Source organism: Buceros rhinoceros, unplaced genomic scaffold (genome assembly GCF_000710305.1).
Source record: "Buceros rhinoceros silvestris isolate BGI_N320 unplaced genomic scaffold, ASM71030v1 scaffold42664, whole genome shotgun sequence".
Classification (NCBI taxonomy): domain Eukaryota; kingdom Metazoa; phylum Chordata; class Aves; order Bucerotiformes; family Bucerotidae; genus Buceros; species Buceros rhinoceros.
Genome location: NW_010409648.1, coordinates 1 through 22,227, shown reverse-complemented (window position 1 = coordinate 22,227; position 22,227 = coordinate 1). Strand labels below are relative to the sequence as shown.

The following is a 22,227-nucleotide window of genomic DNA, read 5'->3' as shown; positions in this document are numbered from 1 at the left end:
GGCCCTTTGGCCGCTGTCTCCAGGTTGACAGTTCTGCCCCGCAGCCGCTCTTTTGCCCAGCTGAACGTCTGTGCCGCGCTGTCCTTTGGGGCGTTGGACTGATTGTGTAGAATGCGATGGTCTGATCGTGGTTGGGTCTTTTCTAGAGGGTGGCAACAGACCGTGTCACAGGCCTTCGCGAGGCACGTTCCTGTGGCCCTAGGCAGATCCGTTGTGCGTTTGTGTTGCGGAGTGCAGTGACTGCATGTCCAATGCAAGGAGCTGGGGTTGAGTCTAGGCCCACGAAGGATGGATGGATGGATGAATTGCAGACCTTTAGAGCTCGCTGCTTCCATCTCTAAAAGCATTAATCCCTTCGTAGGACTTTGTGTGATGACCGTGCGCACATTAAACTGCATAGCCGTTGCAGAGGCGTGGTCTTTCACGTGTTACCATGCTTCCATTCATCGTGTGTACTTGCCTCATTTCCGCTCCTCAGGCTGAACCATCCCAACGTGGTGGCTGCCCGCGATGTCCCTGAAGGGATGCAGAAACTTGCACCAAATGACTTGCCATTGCTGGCCATGGAGTACTGCCAAGGCGGAGACCTCCGCAAGGTGAGGTCCCTGGGATGGTGACCAAGGGCTGGATCAGGTTCTCAGCTGACCTAGGATTTTTGTTGAAGTTTCCATGTAAAACCTCGTTTTTCACATCCTGATGCTTCCTAATTCTTGTCATGGCACCAATAGGTTTTGGGGGATTAGTCTTGATATTATGTTCAGCTTTTGAAGACTTCAGTGCTTTCTGAAACTTCTCATATTTGTTTGGCTGCAAATGACACTGTGAGGAGTTTGCACGTAGAGGGTGAGGGCATGTGTGACGGGTGTGCAACAGGATGTGAGTATGTACCCTTGTAGGGCAGGGAACATCTGTGACCTATACCCTATCTGGGAATTATTAACTTCTCTCTGTCATGGGAAAAAAATAACACGTTAGTTCTAATTTTAATGTTTTTCTAACCTTTACCAGAATCTGTCCATAGATAAAACTCAGAGCTTAGAGCTGAGATTTGAGCTGATAGTGCCAGGCACAGGGGAAATGGCTATGAAGGATGGCGCAAATAGACGAAAGAGAATGGGGATGACACTGGCTTCCTTTTCTCGTCCCATGTGGTTAGACCAAGGCCTGAAGCTGTAATTGTTGCTTCCAGGGGTTACAGTCCCACAGAGTTTTGTGCCTCTAGAGAATCTCATTGCTGTTACTGGAACTTCTTGCATCTGTGAGAGTTTATGGGACTGTGAGCCTCATTCATGATAGAGGAAGGGAAAGACTATGTTCTGTGTTGTTTTCTTGCAGTACCTGAATCAGCTGGAGAATTGCTGTGGCTTGCGGGAAGAAGCTATTCTCATCTTGTTATCTGATATTGGTAAGTGGTAGCAGGTACCTTCAGGTCTCTGAACTGTGTAAGCCCTTTCAGTGGTGATTCCACTCTAAGGATGTGCAGAAGTGACCTTAATGACTCTATCTTAGGCTGACCTTTGAAGAGTGTACTCATTTCCTGTCTTGCACTGCCAGTCTTCCCTGTGGGAGAACCAACCTTTGATTTTTGGGCTTGAAAATGTAAAGACAGAATTTCTTGCCCAGCAAAAATGCCACTTAGGATTTCCTGGAAGGTTCTGGATAGCTGAGCATTTGCCAAATGACTCTGACGTATGTTGTACATCAGTCTCGACCTTCAGTTTAACAGCTGATCATCAGGACTTCACGGTGTGAGTGATGAGTGGGTTTCCATTGGCATGTGAGCCGTTTGGAATTTTGGACAGTTTGGGTGCAAAGATTGACAAGTGCTGTCTAGAGACTTTTGGGGTGGAATTTTTTGGTCAAGCTATGCTGTGGTCTTACTGAGTTGCAACTGAGGTAAAAGTGGACAGGTGCTAAGGCTTTAGAGAGGGTATTTAAGAAGCGCATTTGGGTCAGATATACATCTGAAAGAGTGAGCTTGTGGCAAGACAGTCAATGTGCCTTTGTCATTACTTTCACTGCAGGCGTGGCTTTTAGGCATTATCTCCTGTCCTTTGTGTTCCCAGAGCATTTATGTTCTGCTGCCTCATCCTTGTACTCCAGTTTAGTGACCAGAAGGTGATACTAAGTGCTGGCCAGAGACAATGGCAGATGATGTTTAGAGTGAAGGTCATCTCTACGTGCTTGTGTGTGTATAGGAAGTGGGTCAGGCCCAAATTTTCAGTTGTATGATCTGAACTGTAGCTGATTATAAATAGTCAAAAATATTTCTTTAACATGTTCTCCTGATGACTTACAGTGTGTGCCTAGTTGGTCTTTCTAAGGTTACTGTCCTTCAGGAGAAGGACAATTACATTGTTAATAACTCCTGAAAGTCTAGCTGGATCATTTTGCACTGAACAAGAGAGTTCTGTCTGGGAATACAATGCTGTCAAAAGGGACACAAAGTCTTGGGGAGCAGAAAAGCGAGTCCTTTTGGCTCAGGCATGAGTGATGGCTGAAAAGCACAAACTGGAAATGTTGCCAGGTTTTGTTTTTTGTAGCACTGACTTTTTTTTTTTTATCAGCAGGAGGGGAGGTATACTAAGGTATTACCTTGAGCAAGTGCGAAAAAGTAGAGGGCACTTACTCTGCCTTTGTGTATTCTTAAGATGAGATTTTTGTCTTTCTAGTATAAATGGAATTCATCAGTCTACCAGTTGTGGGGTCTCAGTGGTTCTGAGCAGAGAAACTACATTGCAACTATGAAAAAGTTTTCAGGTGAAATGGGGAGAAGAGATTGTGGGCAGGACAGAACAAAGTGCTTCGCAGCACTTTGGGTTCTAGGTTAGGACTGTTGAAGAAACAGATGTAAAGAAAAGCTGAGGATAGCCACACAACCCCCCAGCCAGGATGTTAGCGCTGAAGAGTTATTCTATAGGCAATTAGGAGAAATTTCTGTACTGGTAGTCCTTGTCCTTAGGGGAGATTTCAACTTCCCAGACATCAGCTGGGAATATCATACTGCTGTGATGAGCAGGTCTTGGAAATTCTTGAAGTTCGTGGAAGATAGCTTCTTGCCGCAAGTGCTCAGCCACTAGGAAAGATGTGCTCCTAGACTTGCTATTTGTGAATAGAGAAGGACTTGGGGGAGATGTGATGGTAAGTGGCTGTCTTGGCCATAGTGACAGTGCAGTGGTTGAGTTTAAAAGTTTCAGTGTAATGAGAAAAAAGGACAGTACAGTTGCTATCCTGGACTTCAAGAAAGCAAACTCCAAGCTGCTCAGGGAGCTATTTAGCAGAGTACCCTGAGAATCTCATTTTGAGCGCTTAGGAGTCCATGAGTGCTGGTCAGTTTTTAAGAACCACCTTTCTGGTGGAGTAGGCAGTTCTAGTGTGTCATAAATCAAACAAGTGGGGCAGAACACCTGTTTGGCTGAACAGGGAACTTCATGGGGCTCAAGAGGAAAAAGAAATTGTATGATCTGTGGAAGCAAGATCAGGCTTCACAGGAAGATTGCGGAGCTGTGGTTCATATATGCAGGGAGAAGACATGAGAGGCCAAAGCTGGGTTTGAGTTGGAACTGACAGCTGTTGTGTCAGACAAGAACGGCTCTCTAAAGTCTGCAAGAGGAGGTCCAAAGAAAACATTGGACCGATACTTGAAGATGGTCGTGTGACTGTAAGGATGAAGAAGAAGGGAAGGCATTTAATGCTTTTTTTTTTTTTGCCTCAGTCTTTAAATACTGATAGGCCTTGGGCTGCCTGTTTCCCTGAGCTGGAAGACCACGAGTGCAGGAACAGTGACTTTCCATTTGTGGATACCGAAATTGTAAAGGACCAGCTGTATCAGCTGAATGTTCAAAAGTCCATGGGGCCTAATGGGACTCACCCCAGAGCCCTGAGGGGGCTGGCAGATGTTATGGCAGGACCCTCATGATCATCTACCAAAGGTCTTGGGAGTCTGGGGAGGTCCCTGCTAGGGAGTGTTATTCCAGTTTGCAAGAAGGGCTTGAGGGAAGAGCCAGAGAGCAAACTGACTTTTCCTTTTGCACTTGGTGTTTTGTTTTATGCTTGATTGTACAAGATTTGGCCCAAAAGCCGTGCTTATACAGGCAGAAATGAATCCTTACTGAGCTCATGCTAGGTGTCGTTGGTTACTCTCTTAAAAGTGGCTTTTTCTGTGTCTCAGCTTCTGCTCTCAGGTACCTTCACGAGAACAGGATCATCCACAGAGACTTGAAACCAGAGAACATTGTGCTGCAGCAAGGGGAACAAAGGGTAAGCAGAAACCCTGTGTCTCTGTCTGCACACACAAGGGAGTTGAGAGGAACATGCAAGTGCTTCATACAGTTGCAGCGGTCCCTCTGCAAGGGCACTCAACCCAGGATAACAGCTAGCTCAGAGCTGCGTGCAGCTGATAGGAAAGGTTGCATTAGACTTCTGGTAACACCTGACGCTTTGACTTTCAACTATAAAGGAAAGAACCAGACTGCACCAGCTGACCAAAGATCCAAATCAGCAGAATTGTCTCCAGAGCAGTGCGTATTAAGCCAACGGCAACTTTACGTACTTTGTGGAATAGAGAGGAGCCTCCCACTTCTGCTTCCATCTCTTTGTTGGCACCTTTCCAGCATAACTTTGAAGAGCTGAACCTTTTCTTTCTCTGCTGTATGGTGCGCTTCTAACAGGACTTCTGTCTAGTGTTCTTATTCTCTGTTGTGTGTTTCAGTTAATACACAAAATCATTGACCTTGGTTACGCGAAGGAGCTGGATCAGGGTAGCCTATGCACATCCTTTGTTGGGACTCTACAGTACTTGGTAAGGAAGGAATTCACCTGGTAGAGCATCTACCACTTTGCAGTGGGATAGTTAACTGTTTTCAGGCTTTGGGCTGGGATGAAGTACTTGTGCTGTTATGGGGTGCATTTGGGGTGCTGCAGCTAGCAAAGGTGACTTGATTTTTTTGCTGGCACTGGGTTTCCACAGCGTCTGCTAGCTGTCTGTTATAAATAAGAAGCAGGAGTGCCAATAACGTCTGCTGTTCACTCCGAGAATCTCAAAGGTTGTGAGAGGCAGAGTGTTCAGCACCATCTTTAATTTGTTGCACAAATGTTAATGAGCTCTTAAGGGATAGAGAGAGCTAACAGATGGGTGGCTTTGTCTCATGGTGTGTAAACTGTCTCAGGCTCCAGAGCTGCTGGAACAGCAGAAGTATACAGTAACAGTGGATTACTGGAGCTTTGGCACACTGGCCTTTGAGTGCATTACGGGCTTCCGACCGTTCCTACCCAACTGGCAGCCAGTGCAATGGTGAGTGAGCTGGGGCTCAAAGAAGAGTGCATGCACGCAATGCGATTGTCCTGTTTACAGGAATTAGAAGCGTGGTCCCTTGATTATTAGGGTAATATCTGTATGTTCTGTGGCCTTGATGGAGACTGCCTCAATTCACAGGAGCTGACCTACTTGAGCAAGTTCAGCATTCCTGATACTTGCTCTTTGGGATCAGGACTGACTCCTGCAGGGCAGGTAGCAGTTACCAGAGCAGCATCTCTATTACATCCATCAAGAGTAGCTTTAAGAGCCTTCTAACGTGCAGGCTGGGGAAGGCAGGTGATTATTTCACAATTGTACTTGCTTGAATTCATTAGGCATACAAAAGTGCGACAGAAGAGTGAGCTGGATATTGTCGTTTCAGAGGAATTGTCTGGAGAAGTCAAATTTTCTAGCAGTTTACCCTGCCCGAACAATCTGAACAGGTGAGGACTAGAAACCTGTTATGCCATGCTGGGATAAACTGGACTGGGTTTATATTATATGCCTTACTATGTTAATCTGAAGAAATTGAGTGCATGACACAGACAATGCTTGTGTCCCTTGTCAGACTTGCATAGTTGTGAGTCTCTGTTTCTGCCTTCTAAACACTGCATTTGTGATTGGGGTGGGTGGGTGCGTTTGTCAGTACTTCGGTAGAGACCAGGCCACATGATGATTGCAAGTGCACTTTCACTTCATCATCCCCTTCTTGTTTTGGGCCTTCAGCGTTCTGGCTGGGAGGCTGGAGAAATGGCTACAACTCATGTTAATGTGGCACCCACGGCAGAGAGGTACAGATCCTACTTATGGACCCAATGGCTGTTTCAAAGCTTTGGATGGCATTTTGAAACTGAAGGTGAGCAATGAGTCTGATTACCCTGAAAAGTTTTCCAGAGGGCAGCTGTCTCTAGAGAGCTGTCTCTCTCTGAGAAAAGAGGCTTGAGTCATAGACCTAGGAGGAGGAGCAGAATCTCATTTAGCTGTCTCCTGACAGTGACAGGTGCTTTCCCCTTGCTTATTTGAGGATAAATAGTCCCTGAGCTTGTTGGGAGTAGCAGATAGCTCCTGTGTGCACTTGGCTCCATATTCTGGTAGAGGATTCTGCAGCTGAAGTTGTCTAATTGCCATGTGGTCTCTCTTTCAGTTGATTGAGGACAAGGACTTTGACATACTGTTGTGTGAAGTAGCTGCAAAGTGACTTCCTGGGCCTTGCAAGTTCTTTGAACTGTTTACTGGTGGCTGGTGTCTCAGTTCTGGGATCTCTGCTCAAACGTGACCAATGTATCTTCATCTCTTTTCGTGTCACTCTGCTCTTCTTGCAGTTGCTTCATGTTTTGAACATGGTTACGGGAACTGTACACACCTACCCTGTGACAGAGGAGGACACTTTACAGACTGTGAAGGCCAGGATCCAGTCAGATACAGGAATCCCAGAACAAGACCAGGAGCTACTGCAGGAAGCCGGACTTGCATTGCTTTCTCAGAAGCTGGCCACTAAACATACAGCTGATAGCAAGGTGAGTCTGGATACTTCCTTGCTGCTGAGGGAACTGGCATTGCTCTCACTTTAGGAGCACAGCACTCCCTGCTGTTCTGGCAGGCTTCTGTCACAGGAACCACACAGACTAACAGCCCTTGCTCAGTAGGCACCTTGTTGCTTTTGGAGGCGTATTCTGTTTATGGTGTTACTCAGTCTTGGTCTTTCCAAGAGAATATAGTTGGGTTTTTTGTCTTTTGCAGGTGAATGATAATGCAGCTGCAGAAACAGACCTCCTCTTCCTCTTCGATAACCGGAAAGTTGCCTATGAGGCTCAGGTTGCCTTGCGTCCTCATCCAGAAAGTGTCGACTGCATCCGTAAGGACTTTCTCTAGCGTGAATGTGAGAGGTTGTCTGTGTTGAGGTCTACCTGTGGTCTGTATTGCGGGAAAGAGAGTAGAGAGAGCTTTTGCCTGTGGGGTTTGAAGAAGCAGTAGAATGGACTGGCAGAGCATTCATTCAACATGTCAAAATAACCGAGGAAAGGAAGTGTTTAATTTTGATACACTGAGGAAGCTGCATAGGGATTAGCCAACTGTAGGCTCTGCAAGAGGTAACATGCCCCTCAAACGAGTCATGTTTGGGTCTGTTTTGTCATGTGGTAACATTACTTTTAGGCTTCATGCTGATACGTACATTTCCCTCCCACCCCCGCTCTGTTTCCAGTTCAGGATCCAAAGAAGAATCTCCACTTTTTCCAGTTGCGGAAGGTGTGGGGTCAGATCTGGCACACAATCCGGACGCTGAAAGAGGACTGTAACCGGCTTCAGCAGGGGCAGCGAGCAGCCATGTACGGTGGCAGTTTCTCTAGATTACTATCTCTGCCTTAGCTCCCTGGTGAAAGGGAAAGGTCAGGAATGGGACCCTGTTGGAATGGGGAAGCCCATGAGTGGAGCTGTTAACAATTAATGAAAAGCTGACAGTTTGATCCTCTGACGCAACTGCTTTTGTGCTTACTGCTACACTCTGAAGTATCTACTTTTCATATGAGTAGAAGTTGGCATTTTTAGTGTGGGAGGGTAATAGGACCTTCTTGTCCATGCAGGATGAATCTGTTGCGTTACAACAGTACCCTCTCAAAGATGAAGAATTCTATGGCCTCCCTTTCCCAGCAGCTGAAAGCAAAGCTGGACTTCTTTAAAACAAGCATCCAAATCGATCTGGAGAAGTATAAAGAGCAGATTGAATTTGGAATTAGTGAGTACACCGTCTGGCAAATGGAGGTCTTTTTATGCCTCTTACCTTTACTAAGTATCTGCCTTTTCATGTATGAACCTGGAAAAGCAATCACTCTTCTTTCATTCCTGTAGCTTCTGAGAAGCTGCTGTTTGCCTGGAAAGAGATGGAGCAAGCTGTGGAACTTTGTGGGCGGGTATGTTTCTAAGTCAAACTGCGGGTATGTTTCTAAATTAAATATACCCTAATGAAAAAGAAGCCTGTTTTCTTCTCTACCTTTTTTTTTTCTTTTCTTTTCCCTCCATTTTTCTTCATCATCCTCCCTTAAATAGAAACCTCTTTTGTCTGGTCTAATTGCAGATGTCACATTGCCTTGGTTTGGGTGGTGCCATTATTGCCCATTGCCAGTACTTCATGCCACTCACTGTGTTTTTAAGGCTTAGGAGAAAAAGGGAGATCTTGGGGAATGCAAGAGAAGAATTTGTAGTGGTTACGCTTGGATAGCTGAAAAGAGGGTATGGAACACAGGTTAAACTGAAAGGGAAAGCAAACAGTTAGATGATTGAACACAAGAATTTTAAGCATCCGTCTTGTGTTTTGAAAAGGTAACGGTTTCTCGTTCTTCATGCCCATTTTGCATCTGCTCCCAGTAAGTCATGCAGCCTTTTGGCACAAGACAGTGTAACTCCTCTAAGTAGTGTCAAGGTCAGTCACTCCCAGATAAGAAACAAAAGGTGACTAATCAGTATCTTAATTTTCTCCAACACTTGGTGCCCCTCTGTTGGGAGGAGGCAGAGGGCAGAATGACTGTGACAGCTTCTGCATGTGAATGAGCTGAAGTGGAAAGCAGGATTTGGAGTGCCAGGAGTGTAGGGGATTGTGTGCTGGGGAAAAGCGGCAACAGATAGCATGAGAGAAGAGATGTGGAATATCCAAGGAAAAGGAAGCATGATGCCCTGGGAACTAGCAGTACATTTACTACAAAGTCTGACCCTTCAACAGCTCTTTGTCACAGACTGAATTTTTTTGTCAAAAAAATTCTTCTGTTTTATTCCAGAGCACCAAGCTAATTTCCTTGAACTGAAAGGACTCGTTCTCATTTTTCTTTGTCTAAGGCTGCTGTTTGCATCTTGCTGACATGAGTGTGTAGAGATGTGAATTAGAAAGGAAGAGCCAGTGTGAGTGGTACTGTCTCAGTATGACATTGTCCCATTGCTTATGTTCTACCCTGCTTTCAGGAGGATGATGTGGATCAGCTAGTGAAGAGGATGATGGCACTGCAGACTGATATTGTGGACCTGCAGAGAAGCCCACTAGGCCGTAAACAAGGAGGAACACTGGAGGATTTGTGAGTTGAACTACCTTGAACTTCAGATGCAGAATTGCTCGCTAAGCTTAATCATTGCACGACAATGCAAGTGCTGTCTCTTCAGCCCAAGGTGGGAGGACTGACATTACAAGACAGTTCTGGACTCCCTACCTGTCACTGGTCTGAAGTGGCAAACTGATACAAAAGATTGGAGTTCTTGAACTACTTGTTTGTAATTTAGGTTCTAGAGGAGTCTTTTGTGTTCTGTGCCTTTTTCTTCTAGGGAAGAACAAGCCAGAGAGCTGTACCGGAGACTGAGAGAGAAGCCAAGAGGTAAAAGACATTTTAGCTCAAAGTCAGCTTGGTTTGTGTGGTAGTAACTTTGAGATGCAGTAATGAGCACTGAGAAAACTCTCTGCATTCTAGGCCTGCCCGTATGGTAGCTGCACATGAACTCTACTGGACTTGCCTTTTTTTTTTTTTTTGGAGACGGAAGTTAGGGAGTCGGTTTTAAACTAGGCCAGCCTTGCTTTCTTGGCACCTTCTGAGCTCTTCTTGAAGCTCCTTTGGAGCTCTTCTCAAAGCAACCTGTTGCTGCAAGCATTTGCTGCTGCTTCTGCACAGCAAGGATGAAAGACATAGCCGTTCCTTTGAGCAGCTATACAGCCACAAGGCATTAAACCCAGTTTACCAACTCTGCTTTCCAGTTCTCCAGTTATTTTGAAGATGACGACTAAAATCCAGTGCAGTTCATTCCACTGAAACTTCCATGCCCTGAACCTGGGATGTTTCAGTATTGAAATAGTGAGAGTAAGCCACTAAGAATCTCCTCACTGTCCTATAAGCCTACCTTTCTGTGTAATACTCTGACTCTCATTGCAGATCAGAGGACAAGTGGTGACAGCCAAGAAATAGTACGACTTCTCCTACAGGCAATCCAGACCTTTGAAAAAAAAGTCCGAGTCATTTATACTCAGCTCAGGTGAGCTTTGTAGAATCAGCTTTTATTGAGGGTTGAGAGAAATCATTTTCTCTTTCAGCAAGAGGTTTTGTTCTAGATCTTAAAACCCAAGTATGCACAGCTAATGAGATCTTGAGAGTGTTAAAGGAAGTGAGAAATTACAGAAACATTCTGCCCATGTGTGATCTGATGGTTTCTTGTGGGGTTTTTTGTTTTGTTTAATAGTAAAACTGTAGTTTGCAAGCAAAAGGCACTGGAATTGTTCCCCAGAGTGGAGAAAGTGATGAATCTGATGAATGAAGATGAGGAAACGGTTGTCAGGCTTCAGGAGAAGCGACAGAAGGAACTATGGAACTTGCTGAAAATTGCTTGTGTAAGTAAAACAAAAACTCCAGTTTAACCTGAAAATACGGCTTGTAGCACAGGTTACTGAAATAATAGTAAATGTAGTATGGCCTATAGTTCTTTTCTCTGTTAATCTGAATTAGTATTAAAGCCAAGTCTCAAGCTGTCTCACACTCCTAACTGCTGGAAATTAGTGGAAATGGTTGCAATCTTTATCTTCTGTGGTTTTCTTCAGAGTAAAGTACGTGGCCCTGTTACTGGCAGCCCAGAGAGCATGAACACATCACGTCTTGGTAGCCCTGGTCAGCTGCTGCTGCAGGTCCCTTCTGGAACCTACAATTTATCAGAATCAGTCAGAAAAAGGTGAGGCAAAGTCTGGAGTTCTGCAGCTGCTAATGCCAGCACTACAAAGCTGGGGCTCCTGCTCTCACATTTCACACTTTGTTCAGCTTCCATTGTCAGCACTCTTCTTTACCTAGTAGCTGGACTTCCTGGGGCTTGTGAATCTTTTGTATGAAAAATGGAGAATAATTAATAGCTTCACTTCCCCCTGCCTCAGTAATAAGGGGTTTCTTTTATCTGGAATGGTTGGGCTTTCTTGAAGTACACTGACAACAGGAATTGTTGGAGCATTGCCATGTGAGGTGGTAGTAGTCGAGCTGTATCATAAAGGAGAGACTGCTCTAACTAAGCACATGTCAGTCTGGCTTGCGGAAATGAACTGTGTCACCAGTTGGAGTGACAGACCTTGTTTTGTTTATTTCTGTGTGCTTAATCTTTTAGTTTATAAACTGATATGCAGCTTTTTCTGTAGCAAGTGACTCCAAATATTAAGAAGCCAACTCTGACTTGGATCATTCCTTTCCCCTGTTCCAGCAAATCTGGGGAGCCACCAACTTTCCCAGTTGCAATATGAATTACTAGCTTATGAGCTGACTGGTGAAGGTTAATACTCTTCCGTGCTCTGCAGCGTACTTGCCAGAAGTAAAAGTAGAGGCATCTCTTTAAACTAAATTGCCATGGAAAATAATTGTGTAATAATTGTCCCTTTCAGTGAAGAGCTGCTGCTGGAATCGCAGAAACTCTGTAGCCAACTAGAAAATGTGATGCATGACACAATGAAGGATCAGGAACAGAGCTTCATGGTAACATACTTCATATTCTGTAAATAGACTGGGGAAGCTTATGGCTTCAAACTTATGCTTGTCTAACTCTGCCATCAATAAGTAATACAGCTAATAAAAATCTGCCTGTTACTCTTGAATTGCTGGCTGACAGATTCCTGCTTGCTAATAAACGGGAGCCGTGTGCTGGGGACTAAACGCTGTGCAGAACAGTACAGGATGGAGAAAGGCGCTTGGCTGTTGTATGTGAAAACACTGCAAAACTGCACTCTTAAAATTGTCGTGGTCTTGTGGTGGCAATACTTCGGTGGTCAGGGATGCTTATTTAATGAAGCAGAGTAGCTAAAGGGTTTCCTTTGTAGCAGTTGCAAGGTTCATCACAAACTTTTGAGCAGCTTTTTCACAGTAAAATTTTTAAATGGTTTAAATTGCTTCCCCTTTATTCTGGAGAAATTTCAGCTGTAAGCTAGTCTTGAACTTTGTGGTTCTGTTTATTCTTTAGGCTCTAGATTGGAGCTGGCTGCAGCTTCAGGAGGAAGAAACAAGTGGTCCGGAACAAATTCAGACGTAAAATCTCTTTGGTTGCCTCTGAAGACATGCTGCTTCAGGAAGCCAACTGTGAAAAGCTGCTGCCTCTGAGAAGGGAAGTTCAAGTGCCTCCTTCTGTTGTCACCTACTGCTTATGTGATGTACATGGCTTAGCTTTTAGTGTCCACCTTTTGGACACATTTTTCACGATGATGAGAGTAGGAAATGCCTGTTCTAACTGCTTGGAAAAAGTTCTTAATCGTGCCTTAAGACAGCAGACGTTCTCTGTCCTGATGTATCTTCCCTTAGGTATCACATGTGGTGGTTTTGCTGCGTTTTAGGCTCTTATGAACAATGGACAACATATGCAATCAGCTTGCACAGTCAGCAGTAGATGTCACCTTCCTAATATACTTGAACTGTGAACTGAATTTCTTAACTTTGCTGATTTGCACTTTTTTCCTTAAGTGTAATGGTTGTGCTTACCTAATACTTGTTTCCTGTATGGGAACGAAATTATCTAAAACATGTAAACTTTTGGTTTGCTTTTTTTGATACCCTCAATAACATTTTAATGAAAAAGCTGCTTTCACTGTGCAGGTCTCTAAAAAATGAAAGGTGTAAGGATGTTGTCCTTGAGACCACAGAGAAGGAAATCTTCAGTGTACACACACAGTTTAAAGAAGTATTTGCAGATTATCTATCAGCCATGCTTAAACTTTCACCAAAAAAAAAGCACAGCTGGATGGAGCATAATTTTTCTGAAGCATACTGAGAGACAAGACACACCAACATTACGTTTTAACTGTCACCAATTTATTTCGTTCTGATGTAATCCCAAATTTCCACTACAGCACAGAGACCACCTTTTATAAAAGGCTGTGACGTACAGGACATGCAGGATGCAATACAATAATGGGGCGAGGTGGGCTTTTCTTCTGTTTTTAGGAACAGATGTACAGTATGGGCAACTGAAGTGAAATGTGGCACAAACATCACAACTTCCATGCATGCCTTCAAGTATCTTCCTTTGATGTGCTGACACTCCTGGGACTTCGGTGTTGGGTTAATATGATTCTTTGGAAGAGTATAAAGTTCACAATTCTTGAAATTTCAGAGTAATATTAAGGCCGAAACACACTGGGTACACTTTCCTTTGTCTTCCAGAGCACCACCTCTTGTTTTATTTAAAGCTGAATTAAGCTTCCAGCTCAAATCCTAGCCCAACTTTGTGTCCTCCAGCGCTGAAATTCTTGCCATCAATCAAGCCTGAGAAGGTCAGCTTTACACCTAGGAAAGCAAGTAATGAGACCCTTCACATGCTGATATCCCCGTACAGTGTCTTCCCTCAAGTACTTGGGCCTCACTGATGTGTCTTAGTTGCTATAGCAACTTCTGTGCATACACAGCCTTTACATCTGTGGGCCTACGTAAGATTTCTAGCTCGTGTGTTTATCTGTTCCATCTAGAGATGACAGCAGCATAAGCCATACACAGTGTAGTACTAATATTATTTGCTGCTACCAGTCAGACTTACGTACCAGGTCGGAGGGCATGAGTGTAACCAATTCCAATCAGGCTGGCATTATTCACTTTAGTCTACAGGAAGAAAAGAAATTGCAATATTCATACACTGTGTATAAATACTCAGAATTGTCCAAGAGCCCTGAGAAGGTGCCTTATGCATTAACTCTTTGAGCTACTTGTAGCCTTCACCTCTAGCAGAGGCCTATTCCAATCTTTTCTCCTCAAGAGTTTCCTGTTTTAAGCTGTAACAGTCTTAAGTAGTAACTCCAGTCTTCACCTCGAATTATGACCCATTATGCCTACATAAAATGCCACCCTGTCCTTCACTGCCCCAAGCATTGCCCCTTTATCTCCTTTAAAGGCCTAGTTACTATAGTCCCTTAGTAGCCAGTGAAGTCTTGTCTTGTTCACAAACTGCTTAGTAAGGATTTTTTTTAATGAGCAATAAATACATGAATGTGCAAACCCACTTTTGCATTACTAAGTTTTGAGCTGTTTACAGTAGTATTTTCAGTTTTTAATTTTGGCTGAATTGTCCTGGAACTGATTCTTGTTTTGAAACGTAACAAACGCTTGCTACTTTAGTTCTTGGTGTTAGGCATAATTGCTTTTATTCACTGTCACTCCCCTGTGGACATGTTTTGTCTCCTGAACTCCTCTCTCCTTCTCTTACCATTTAAACCTTTTTTTTTCCCCACTAACTTTTTTGTAAGAATTTGCAAGTGTTAGTAACAGCACTTACCTTAGGCCTCAGCTGATTGTCAAGGATAAGGCTGAAATTCCGTCTTTTTACCACAGTACAGCTTTACGTTATGCGTTAGGTAAGAATTAAAAGAACACCGCCTCCTTTCATTACCTTTTGAAACCACATTTTGCACGGGCTCCAAGCACACTAGCCAGACTAGGGGCTATCTCCGTGGACAAAACAGTGCTTTAGAGGGGTGTTTTTTCCTGTTGTTTCATAAATATGATCTGCAAGGTCCCAATTTAAATCTGAACAACGGAAGCCACAGTTTGCCATCTACCATACTTTCTCAGTAATCATTTAAAGCAACTACTTCATACCATGAATTTTCAGTACTTCAAGGAGCTTGAAATACTCCTTCCTGTAACAAAATTCTTACCACAATGGAAGTCTTCTCATCCAGCTGGTACTTAGCAGCAAGACCAAAACGTGTGTTGTTACTGCCAGCAGTCCATGCAAGATTGACTGATGTCTCAACCTTGTCGTTAACCTTCTGATAAATCGACCCACCAAACTCAGTGCCATCATTCCTGTTTGTAACAGATTTAAGTGTGTCAAGCCTTGCCTCGTTTAGTAAATAGCAACTCTAGATTAATCCTTCCTCACACTCATTTGATCATCATTTATTAAAATGAACTAAGAGCTCTAATACTTCCCTAGACCCACATTCATCTGCTTTCTAGCTGGAGCTGGCAGACTCCTGTTCATGATTTTTTCCCAAAACATACATTTTATTTGCAGGATAAAGCAAGACTTTCCAACAGCTGAGACCTATGGTGTGAGGTTCTGACCAAAAAAAAAAAAAAAAAAAAAAAAAAAAAAAAAAAAAAAAAAAAAAAAAAAAAAAAAAAAAAAAAAAAAAAAAAAAAAAAATCGCCCAGATAACCCAGTTAACCAAGCAAGCAATAACACATAAAGGGACAAATCCAGAAGGAGACTTAAGTCAGTTATGGGAATGATGAGACTCAAAACAATATTATTGCATTGCAGTTGCTTAAATACACCATCTTCAAAGACTCTCACAGCATCTGAATGCAAGACTAGAGCTATGTTGCCATGACACCTGGAAATACTGCAGCACAATGCAAGACACACGCCTCTCCTCCACCTTGGGCATTTCTGAGCTGGAAGCTTTCTGTCTTGTGGGGAGCAGGGGAAGGTACAGTAGCTTAATTGAAGGCTCTTAATAGTGCCAAAATAGAAGTTTACAGATTTTAATTCCAAATTTACATTATAGAATGCCTTTACTCCACTCTCTTTTATACCCAAAAACCAAAATTACCCCAAAACAAGGTCTCAGAAGACAGCCAAGAGTTGGAAAGTTGCCCTGCTTTGGTTGTACTGAAGATGAAAACACTGAATATAAACTATTTCTAAAAAAATCAGCATCCCCTTCCATCCACTTACCTTTCAACTAAGACCACTAATGCTCACTATTCACCTAATTCGGCTCCTCTGATAATGTTTTCCTAGGCTCAAATAATACTTACACATTAGTGTGCAGCTGAAAATCTCCTGCTTTATATCCCAAGGAAAAGTTGTTTTGAGAAAGCTTATACTTGGCAGTATCAAAAGCCATTTGGTAGCCAGCAAGCCAGCCTTCATAGCCCAACACTGCCCACCCATAGATGGTTGGTCCAGAGAGATCAATGTCTACATTGCAGCCTATATTTAGATGGTCTCTTTTATAGGAGGTCTTCAACTTTCCACTTTTCTTCCTGCAGAGAGAAACATGCCATTTTATCCCTGGTAGTACAGAAGTATGTATTAAATGTAGGTTTATTCACATAGGTATGTCCCTTAAGGCCAGTTAATTAAATGACTAATGCCTACTCAAATCTTTAAAGTACGAGCTGCTGAAGAAGGCTTAGGATAAGGGCAATATGGGAAATATGTATATTTACGTGGTGCCACTTTTCCTCCACCATCTCAAACTCCTTAAAATCCTCAAGTCAAAAAAAAGACAAAAACATTTCTGCTTAATACTGTAAAACCCATCAGATTTCAAGTTTTGTTCTCCACAAGTGAGTGCAATGCATTACAGCATCATCCGTTTCCTTCAGGAGCACCCGTGACATCTGGCACAGACAGCTGTCCTTTCTGTCCTTCACATGCAGTGCTTGTGCTTGCTTTCCTTCCTTCTTCACTGCTGGATGCTAGTCCCCTCTATCAAGAATTAATTTCCTCATCCTCCTGACATCACCCACTTGGTCAACGTTTTTCTACCTATCTGGAGAAGCCTCTCCTCTCTCTCCAGTACATCTTTGTGCTCATTTTGCTACCAGTTCAAACTTAATGTAATAAGACAAAATTTTATCACCTCCTTAATCCTTTCCCCATCCTCCTTTCTGTCCCACTACAGAGCAGAATGTCACTCATACCCAAGGCCTGGGGTCTCTTTTTTGACTCAGCTTCCGATTCCTTACATCCAGGCAGTATTTCAAACTCCTCTCAATTTTTTCCAATAGGCTTTCCCCAACAATAAATACCAGTAATTATTTAAAAAGCAGTCTCAAGCTTTGTACATGATCCAGACATAAACACCCCTCTTTTGCTGTACTGCCTATCAAAAATAAACACACAATAACTGAGAAACACAAAAAGGCACTATTTCACTGCCAGTCATAATACCTACGCTGTTCTGCTTCCTCATTCAGTTGTAGTCATCTGCCCAAAGGTGTCAGGAAAAAAAAAATTTGCTTTGTGTTATCAAGGCACTGAGTTGACAGCAGCAGGACTACTGAAACACAATGACAATGAGAGTAAAAATGATCCATGTAAGAACTAGCTGTTTAAGGGGAGAGTTACAGAAGTATAATACCTACTGCAAAACCACAAATTTGCCAATGGCCAAAAGCTGAAGAATCATTTTTAGCAGGCCTTGCCCTTCTGAGCCCAGTAGTATCCACTGCCTTCAAAATACTCTACAGTGCCTGCAGAATATTCTACAGAAATTTTTGAGCATTTACACAATGGCCAGAATAAGCATTTCGAATCAAAAGTTACAGGAAATTCTAGCACTCCTTAGATAAACTACAGGAAATATTTACCCTGTGTTTGGCACAAATGTAGTGTCAAGAGCCACCTTCAATCCTTCAGCCAACTGCAAAGAAAAATGGAGACACCTGCTGAGGACTCTGCTGAAACGTGATTTATTTCACTACTATAGCTCTACTTCTGTCTAAAGAAAAGACAGAACATGACCATAATGTCTTCCGCATGTTTTACAATGATATCTGAGGACACTCCATGATGAGGGATTGAAATTTGGACACGAGGACATTTGGACAATGAGGCCCTGTAACAGCGTGTGCTTTGGAGCTGTGTTATTACAGGAAGATTTCAAATCTACCATTACCAAGAAAATTGAGAAACTATGTTAAAGAAAACTGTTCAGACATTTGCGGTAGCTTGAGAATCTCTCTTAGAATCTACAGGTAGTCTTTTAAGACACAGTACAGCTTCACAGGCCAAAGCTTGTACCTGCCTCAGCTTTCCCACCCTAGTTGTGAGTTGGACAGCATTTTCCACTTTAAAGCACAGGTCAAAGTGCAAAACAGTAACTACAAAAATTGATGGCTATACGTGGCAGAGGCACCAACAGAACCTTACACCATTACCTCACACTTCAGGCATTAAGTGAAGAGCATAAAGCTCTCACTTTGAAAAAGAACTGTGTGGTTTGAGAGTGCTGTACGCCAGCACCCTTTGCATAAGCAGTGTCAAAGCTGCCAACACTACTCTTCAACCTTACAAAATGTATTCAATCTCAGGGCAGCAAACTTTATTAAAGAGTCCTACAGCATTTAAAACTGCAAGACCCTTTTCTTATTTTCCGTGCATGACTGCAGCGGTGCCCGTTCTGCATAGCTAAAGTGCATCTTTAAACAACAACTCCTATTCAGAGTGGATAATGGTGACACTCATTCCACCAGCTACCCAATTTCACATGCCTGTAACTGCAGCAGCTCTGTACCTTTGGATTAGCACACAGCAGCACATTGCTGTGGCAATGCTTGCGCTCCCCCATCCCCAAAATTCACAATGCTCTCTCTCCATCTGTGCGTTCTGCAAATATACGTAACTTCTTTCTTTTTAGGACTCCACAGATAGATAGTTTTGTGCAACTTTCACTCTTCAGTGGTTTCTGCTCAACTCAATACTTTCTTATACCAGTTGCCGAAACATTTTCAGAGTTATCTACTTCCTCTTACCTGATCCTCCATGGCAACTTCTGTTCCCAGTGTGTTGTCTGTGTTCCACTTCTGGGTGAATGTAAGTCCATAGTCTTTGATCTTATATTTTGTCTCTAGACTGCCTGAAGCCTTGCCTGTGTCTGTGTTGGAAGAACCAGTTGCAGTGAATTCCTGCCAAGAGCATAACATAAGCTTCAGCTCTCTGGTATTTAATTACATTCAGTTTTTCCACTTGTCAAGTGCCAGCACTCACACTTGCTACCCTCAGGCCTTTTGACAGAACCCTCAAAATCATCCTCCTCTCCCCTATCCCCACTAAAAATAATTATTTTTGCCTCACAAAATGCTACTCCTTTTGGCATCTCTGTTCTGGTATTTCTTTTAGTGAGGTGTGCTGATAGAGCCCTGGAACTTGCTTAGGCTGAAAAAAGCACGATTAGGCAAAGACCCGATATTTTCATTTACTTTTCCTCTGCATCATAATTTGATTACCTGCCTCTCCCCTAATTTTTACCACACTTTTCTCCTATCTTACCAACCTCCCCAGCACCAAAAAAACCCCCCTTTGTCAGCCATCTTTTTTCTGCTCCAAAGTGGCAATTATTATTTCAACTTTTCACAGGTTGCTCTGTACCATCATATGGATCCATATGCAGATACAAAAAGATGCTCACTTGGGATACAAAGCTGCTTGTATCCTTGGATTTCCTTACAATATCCTCTAATTCCCTTTATCATCCTACCATACTATCCCAACTGTGCACGTTTATGAATGCACTACAAAAACCCTTGCTAGACAAAGCAAAAAGGAGACAACATGCCAAAACAGCCACTATTCTTACCAGCTGGAAAAACATCCAATAGGAACGTTGCGTGGAAAAGGAAAAGCCATTTTAGACTTTAATACTTTTTTGAGACCACATAGTTTCTCGTGCCTACACAATCCCAGCGCTCAATGCAAGCATTCCAACAAGAGCTCAGCTGAGACAGAATACACTCATACGACAGGAAAGACTTACACCATTCGCACGGTAAGAATGCAAGAGAAGGAGGCAGTTAGGGCAAATATGGTGATGAAGTAGGTTGAAAAGCAGCACAGCTTCTCAACTAGAAGGGCAGGCATCAAGTGGCAGCACACACAGAACTGAGACTCATTGTAAAATAAGCTTATCTAGTAAACAATATATGCCTGTGGTTAAAGACCAAAATTATGAAATCTGTTCCTAGTTTTGCCAGCCCTCCTGTGAAATCACAAGGAAGCTCCACTTTTCCATCATTAAAGTGGGGATCATACTATATTCTAGTTAACCGAAGTGCTAAAGCATAATTAAGGTTTATAAAATGCCCTCAAATTCTACATAAAGGGCACTGCAGGAGGACTACTTAGTTTTAATTAAGTCTTGCATTGTAAGCACTGTGGAGATGAGTGAAAATCAAGTTAAGTTAAACTGTGGCTCTTATTTGCCCCTTGGCCTTCTGGATAAAAAGTCTGGACTCAAAATTCTGTGAAACCCAACAACAGCAAAGAAACTCAATTATTTCATTGTTAAGCAGAAATGAGTTATTTAGGGTGAAGAAACTCTTATGCTTGGAATGTGGCAATGGGAATGGGGAGGAAAGGCACAACAAAATGCATGAAAATTCTTGCAAGCCACAGGAAAGAAGCACCACTACGTCCATTCCACACCATTCTAGAAATAATCTGTCAGCTACAGGTTTTGAAATGAGAACTGAAAGAGAGAAGCAACACCTGCTAGCAAGTTATCACCAACAACCAGTTCAGGAATTAGTCCTTCCATTACAACGCTGGTGATGCTGAAAAGCCCCCAATACTTACCACCCCACTGGAAGACTTGGTTTTCAGCTCTAACTTGACCATTCCAAATCCTGAAAATAGACGAGTACACAGCGTCTGTCTCACCACAGTGTATGAGCACGGCTTATCTCCAGCACAGCCAAAGAACAGCAGGTAGGGTGCACTGACCTCAAACAGCCTATTTTCAGGTTTCAACAGTTAATCTTACTGAGGAATGACTGAAGGAATTTTGACAATTCAGAGTGGGTGACCTCCTAATTTACAGCCGTAACAGTCACCCATCGTGAAGTATCTCCACCCTGTGTAGCTACCTGCACTCTGGGACCAATCAATACAGTTACCATTTCTTCTGATTTACTCAATTTACTTTTATAATTCTGCTTGCAGGGCAGAATTTTTGTTTTCCCCTTCTCTAAGAAAAATGTCTCAACTTACTTCAACCGGTACCACATCTTCCATTTTTTTCCTAATTTGCTACAAATCTAAGGAAATACCTGGCCCTTGCACAGAGTAGAAAAGCCTGAAACAACTAACACCAAAGTAGGGAGCCTGAGTTGAATTTTAGTGAAGCCTGAACACCAGGGTGGCAGAGAGACCACACCAGAGTGCTTTTTAATTTTATGTAGCATATGGATTTGGGATACAAATAAAATCTTTATTACACACTCACAAACACAAATAAAAACCATCAACACTTTTAGTACTGCTCCCAGAAAAGGGAGTAATCTCAGAATTCTTCTATTTAAATTATTTGAAGAGGAATGCAAATCCTGTGAAATTATTTCCACTATAGCTATGACAATAGGCTACTGTGATTAACAGAAAGGTCGTTCTACCTCAGGAACCTGTCTGTTGCCACGTATGGTCTCCCAAGGCAATCTGTGCGAGTTTGACTGATTTAATGCCTCTAAATACAAAAAAATAGAAGGTAAAAAATGCAGCATTCTTCAGAGACCACTGTAGTGCAACTTAAGGCCAAGCTTGTAATTTTCCCCTCTTAACTCTTTGCCTACTGCAGCATTTTCAAGATGCACATCTGAAGTTTGAAGTCAGAAGGGGCTAGATGCTCCAGGCCTCTGCTGAATTCCTACCGCAGAATATTTGGGGGATCTCTGGGGTACTGACATTTTTATTGTCTTTTTCAAGATGCCTGAGAAAAAAATATGCATGGTTATCACAGCACAGTCAGGTTACTTACCATATCCCTTGTTGAATACATCCCTGGCGGACTTTCCCAAGTCACTGTATGTTGGTGGGACAGCCATTGGATCTGAAACATATTGGAAGCTCTAAGAATCTTAGGTGTAACAACATAAAATCAAAACTACATCCACAGCATTTGTAAGCGTCTGTGACTAGTACTGTCCATGGGCTTCACCGATATGGAACTGCAAGACTTTTGAAGAATGCTCAAGAATGTCAACCTTGCATCACGGTTAATTTGTCAGAAACAAACTTCAGTTCAAAGAAGTTATGAATTGGAAATTTCAGTGAAGAAATAAGCACAGGAATAGCCCCACCGGTCTATGGAGTAACTGAAAAATCCTCCAACAACCCCCCCAAAAAGCCGTACGTAAGTAAGCGGAATGAGAACTATGCTTTGGAATGCCAGTTTCATTTTTACCGACGGGCCGCTACCGGCGAGAGCTGCCGCGTACCCTTCGGCG

General features: G+C 42.9%; 2 protein-coding genes across 2 annotated transcripts; one reads left to right on the top strand and one right to left on the bottom strand.

Annotated features, from left to right (window-relative positions):
* Window positions 1-478: 478 nt before the first annotated feature.
* On the top strand, window positions 479-12,319 carry IKBKB (inhibitor of kappa light polypeptide gene enhancer in B-cells, kinase beta; the record flags this gene model as incomplete). Its single annotated transcript, XM_010135299.1, has 19 exons — window positions 479-596; window positions 1,336-1,405; window positions 4,172-4,260; window positions 4,712-4,801; window positions 5,169-5,293; window positions 5,632-5,739; window positions 6,023-6,152; window positions 6,619-6,813; window positions 7,037-7,151; window positions 7,500-7,623; window positions 7,879-8,030; window positions 8,144-8,205; window positions 9,248-9,357; window positions 9,602-9,651; window positions 10,201-10,300; window positions 10,505-10,652; window positions 10,860-10,987; window positions 11,679-11,769; window positions 12,251-12,319. Coding segments are annotated over 19 exons (2,074 nt in total), but the record flags the coding sequence as incomplete, so codon positions are not given.
* A 761-nt stretch (window positions 12,320-13,080) lies between these two features.
* On the bottom strand, window positions 13,081-21,827 carry VDAC3 (voltage-dependent anion channel 3). Its single transcript, XM_010135298.1, has 8 exons — window positions 21,759-21,827; window positions 20,582-20,631; window positions 18,763-18,915; window positions 17,599-17,651; window positions 16,039-16,266; window positions 14,928-15,078; window positions 13,818-13,875; window positions 13,081-13,566 (listed from the first exon to the last, which is right to left on the bottom strand). The coding sequence occupies exons 1-8, from the start codon at window positions 21,823-21,825 to the stop codon at window positions 13,475-13,477; spliced, it is 852 nt and encodes a 283-aa protein (XP_010133600.1). The 5' UTR covers window positions 21,826-21,827; the 3' UTR covers window positions 13,081-13,474.
* Window positions 21,828-22,227: the final 400 nt, after the last annotated feature.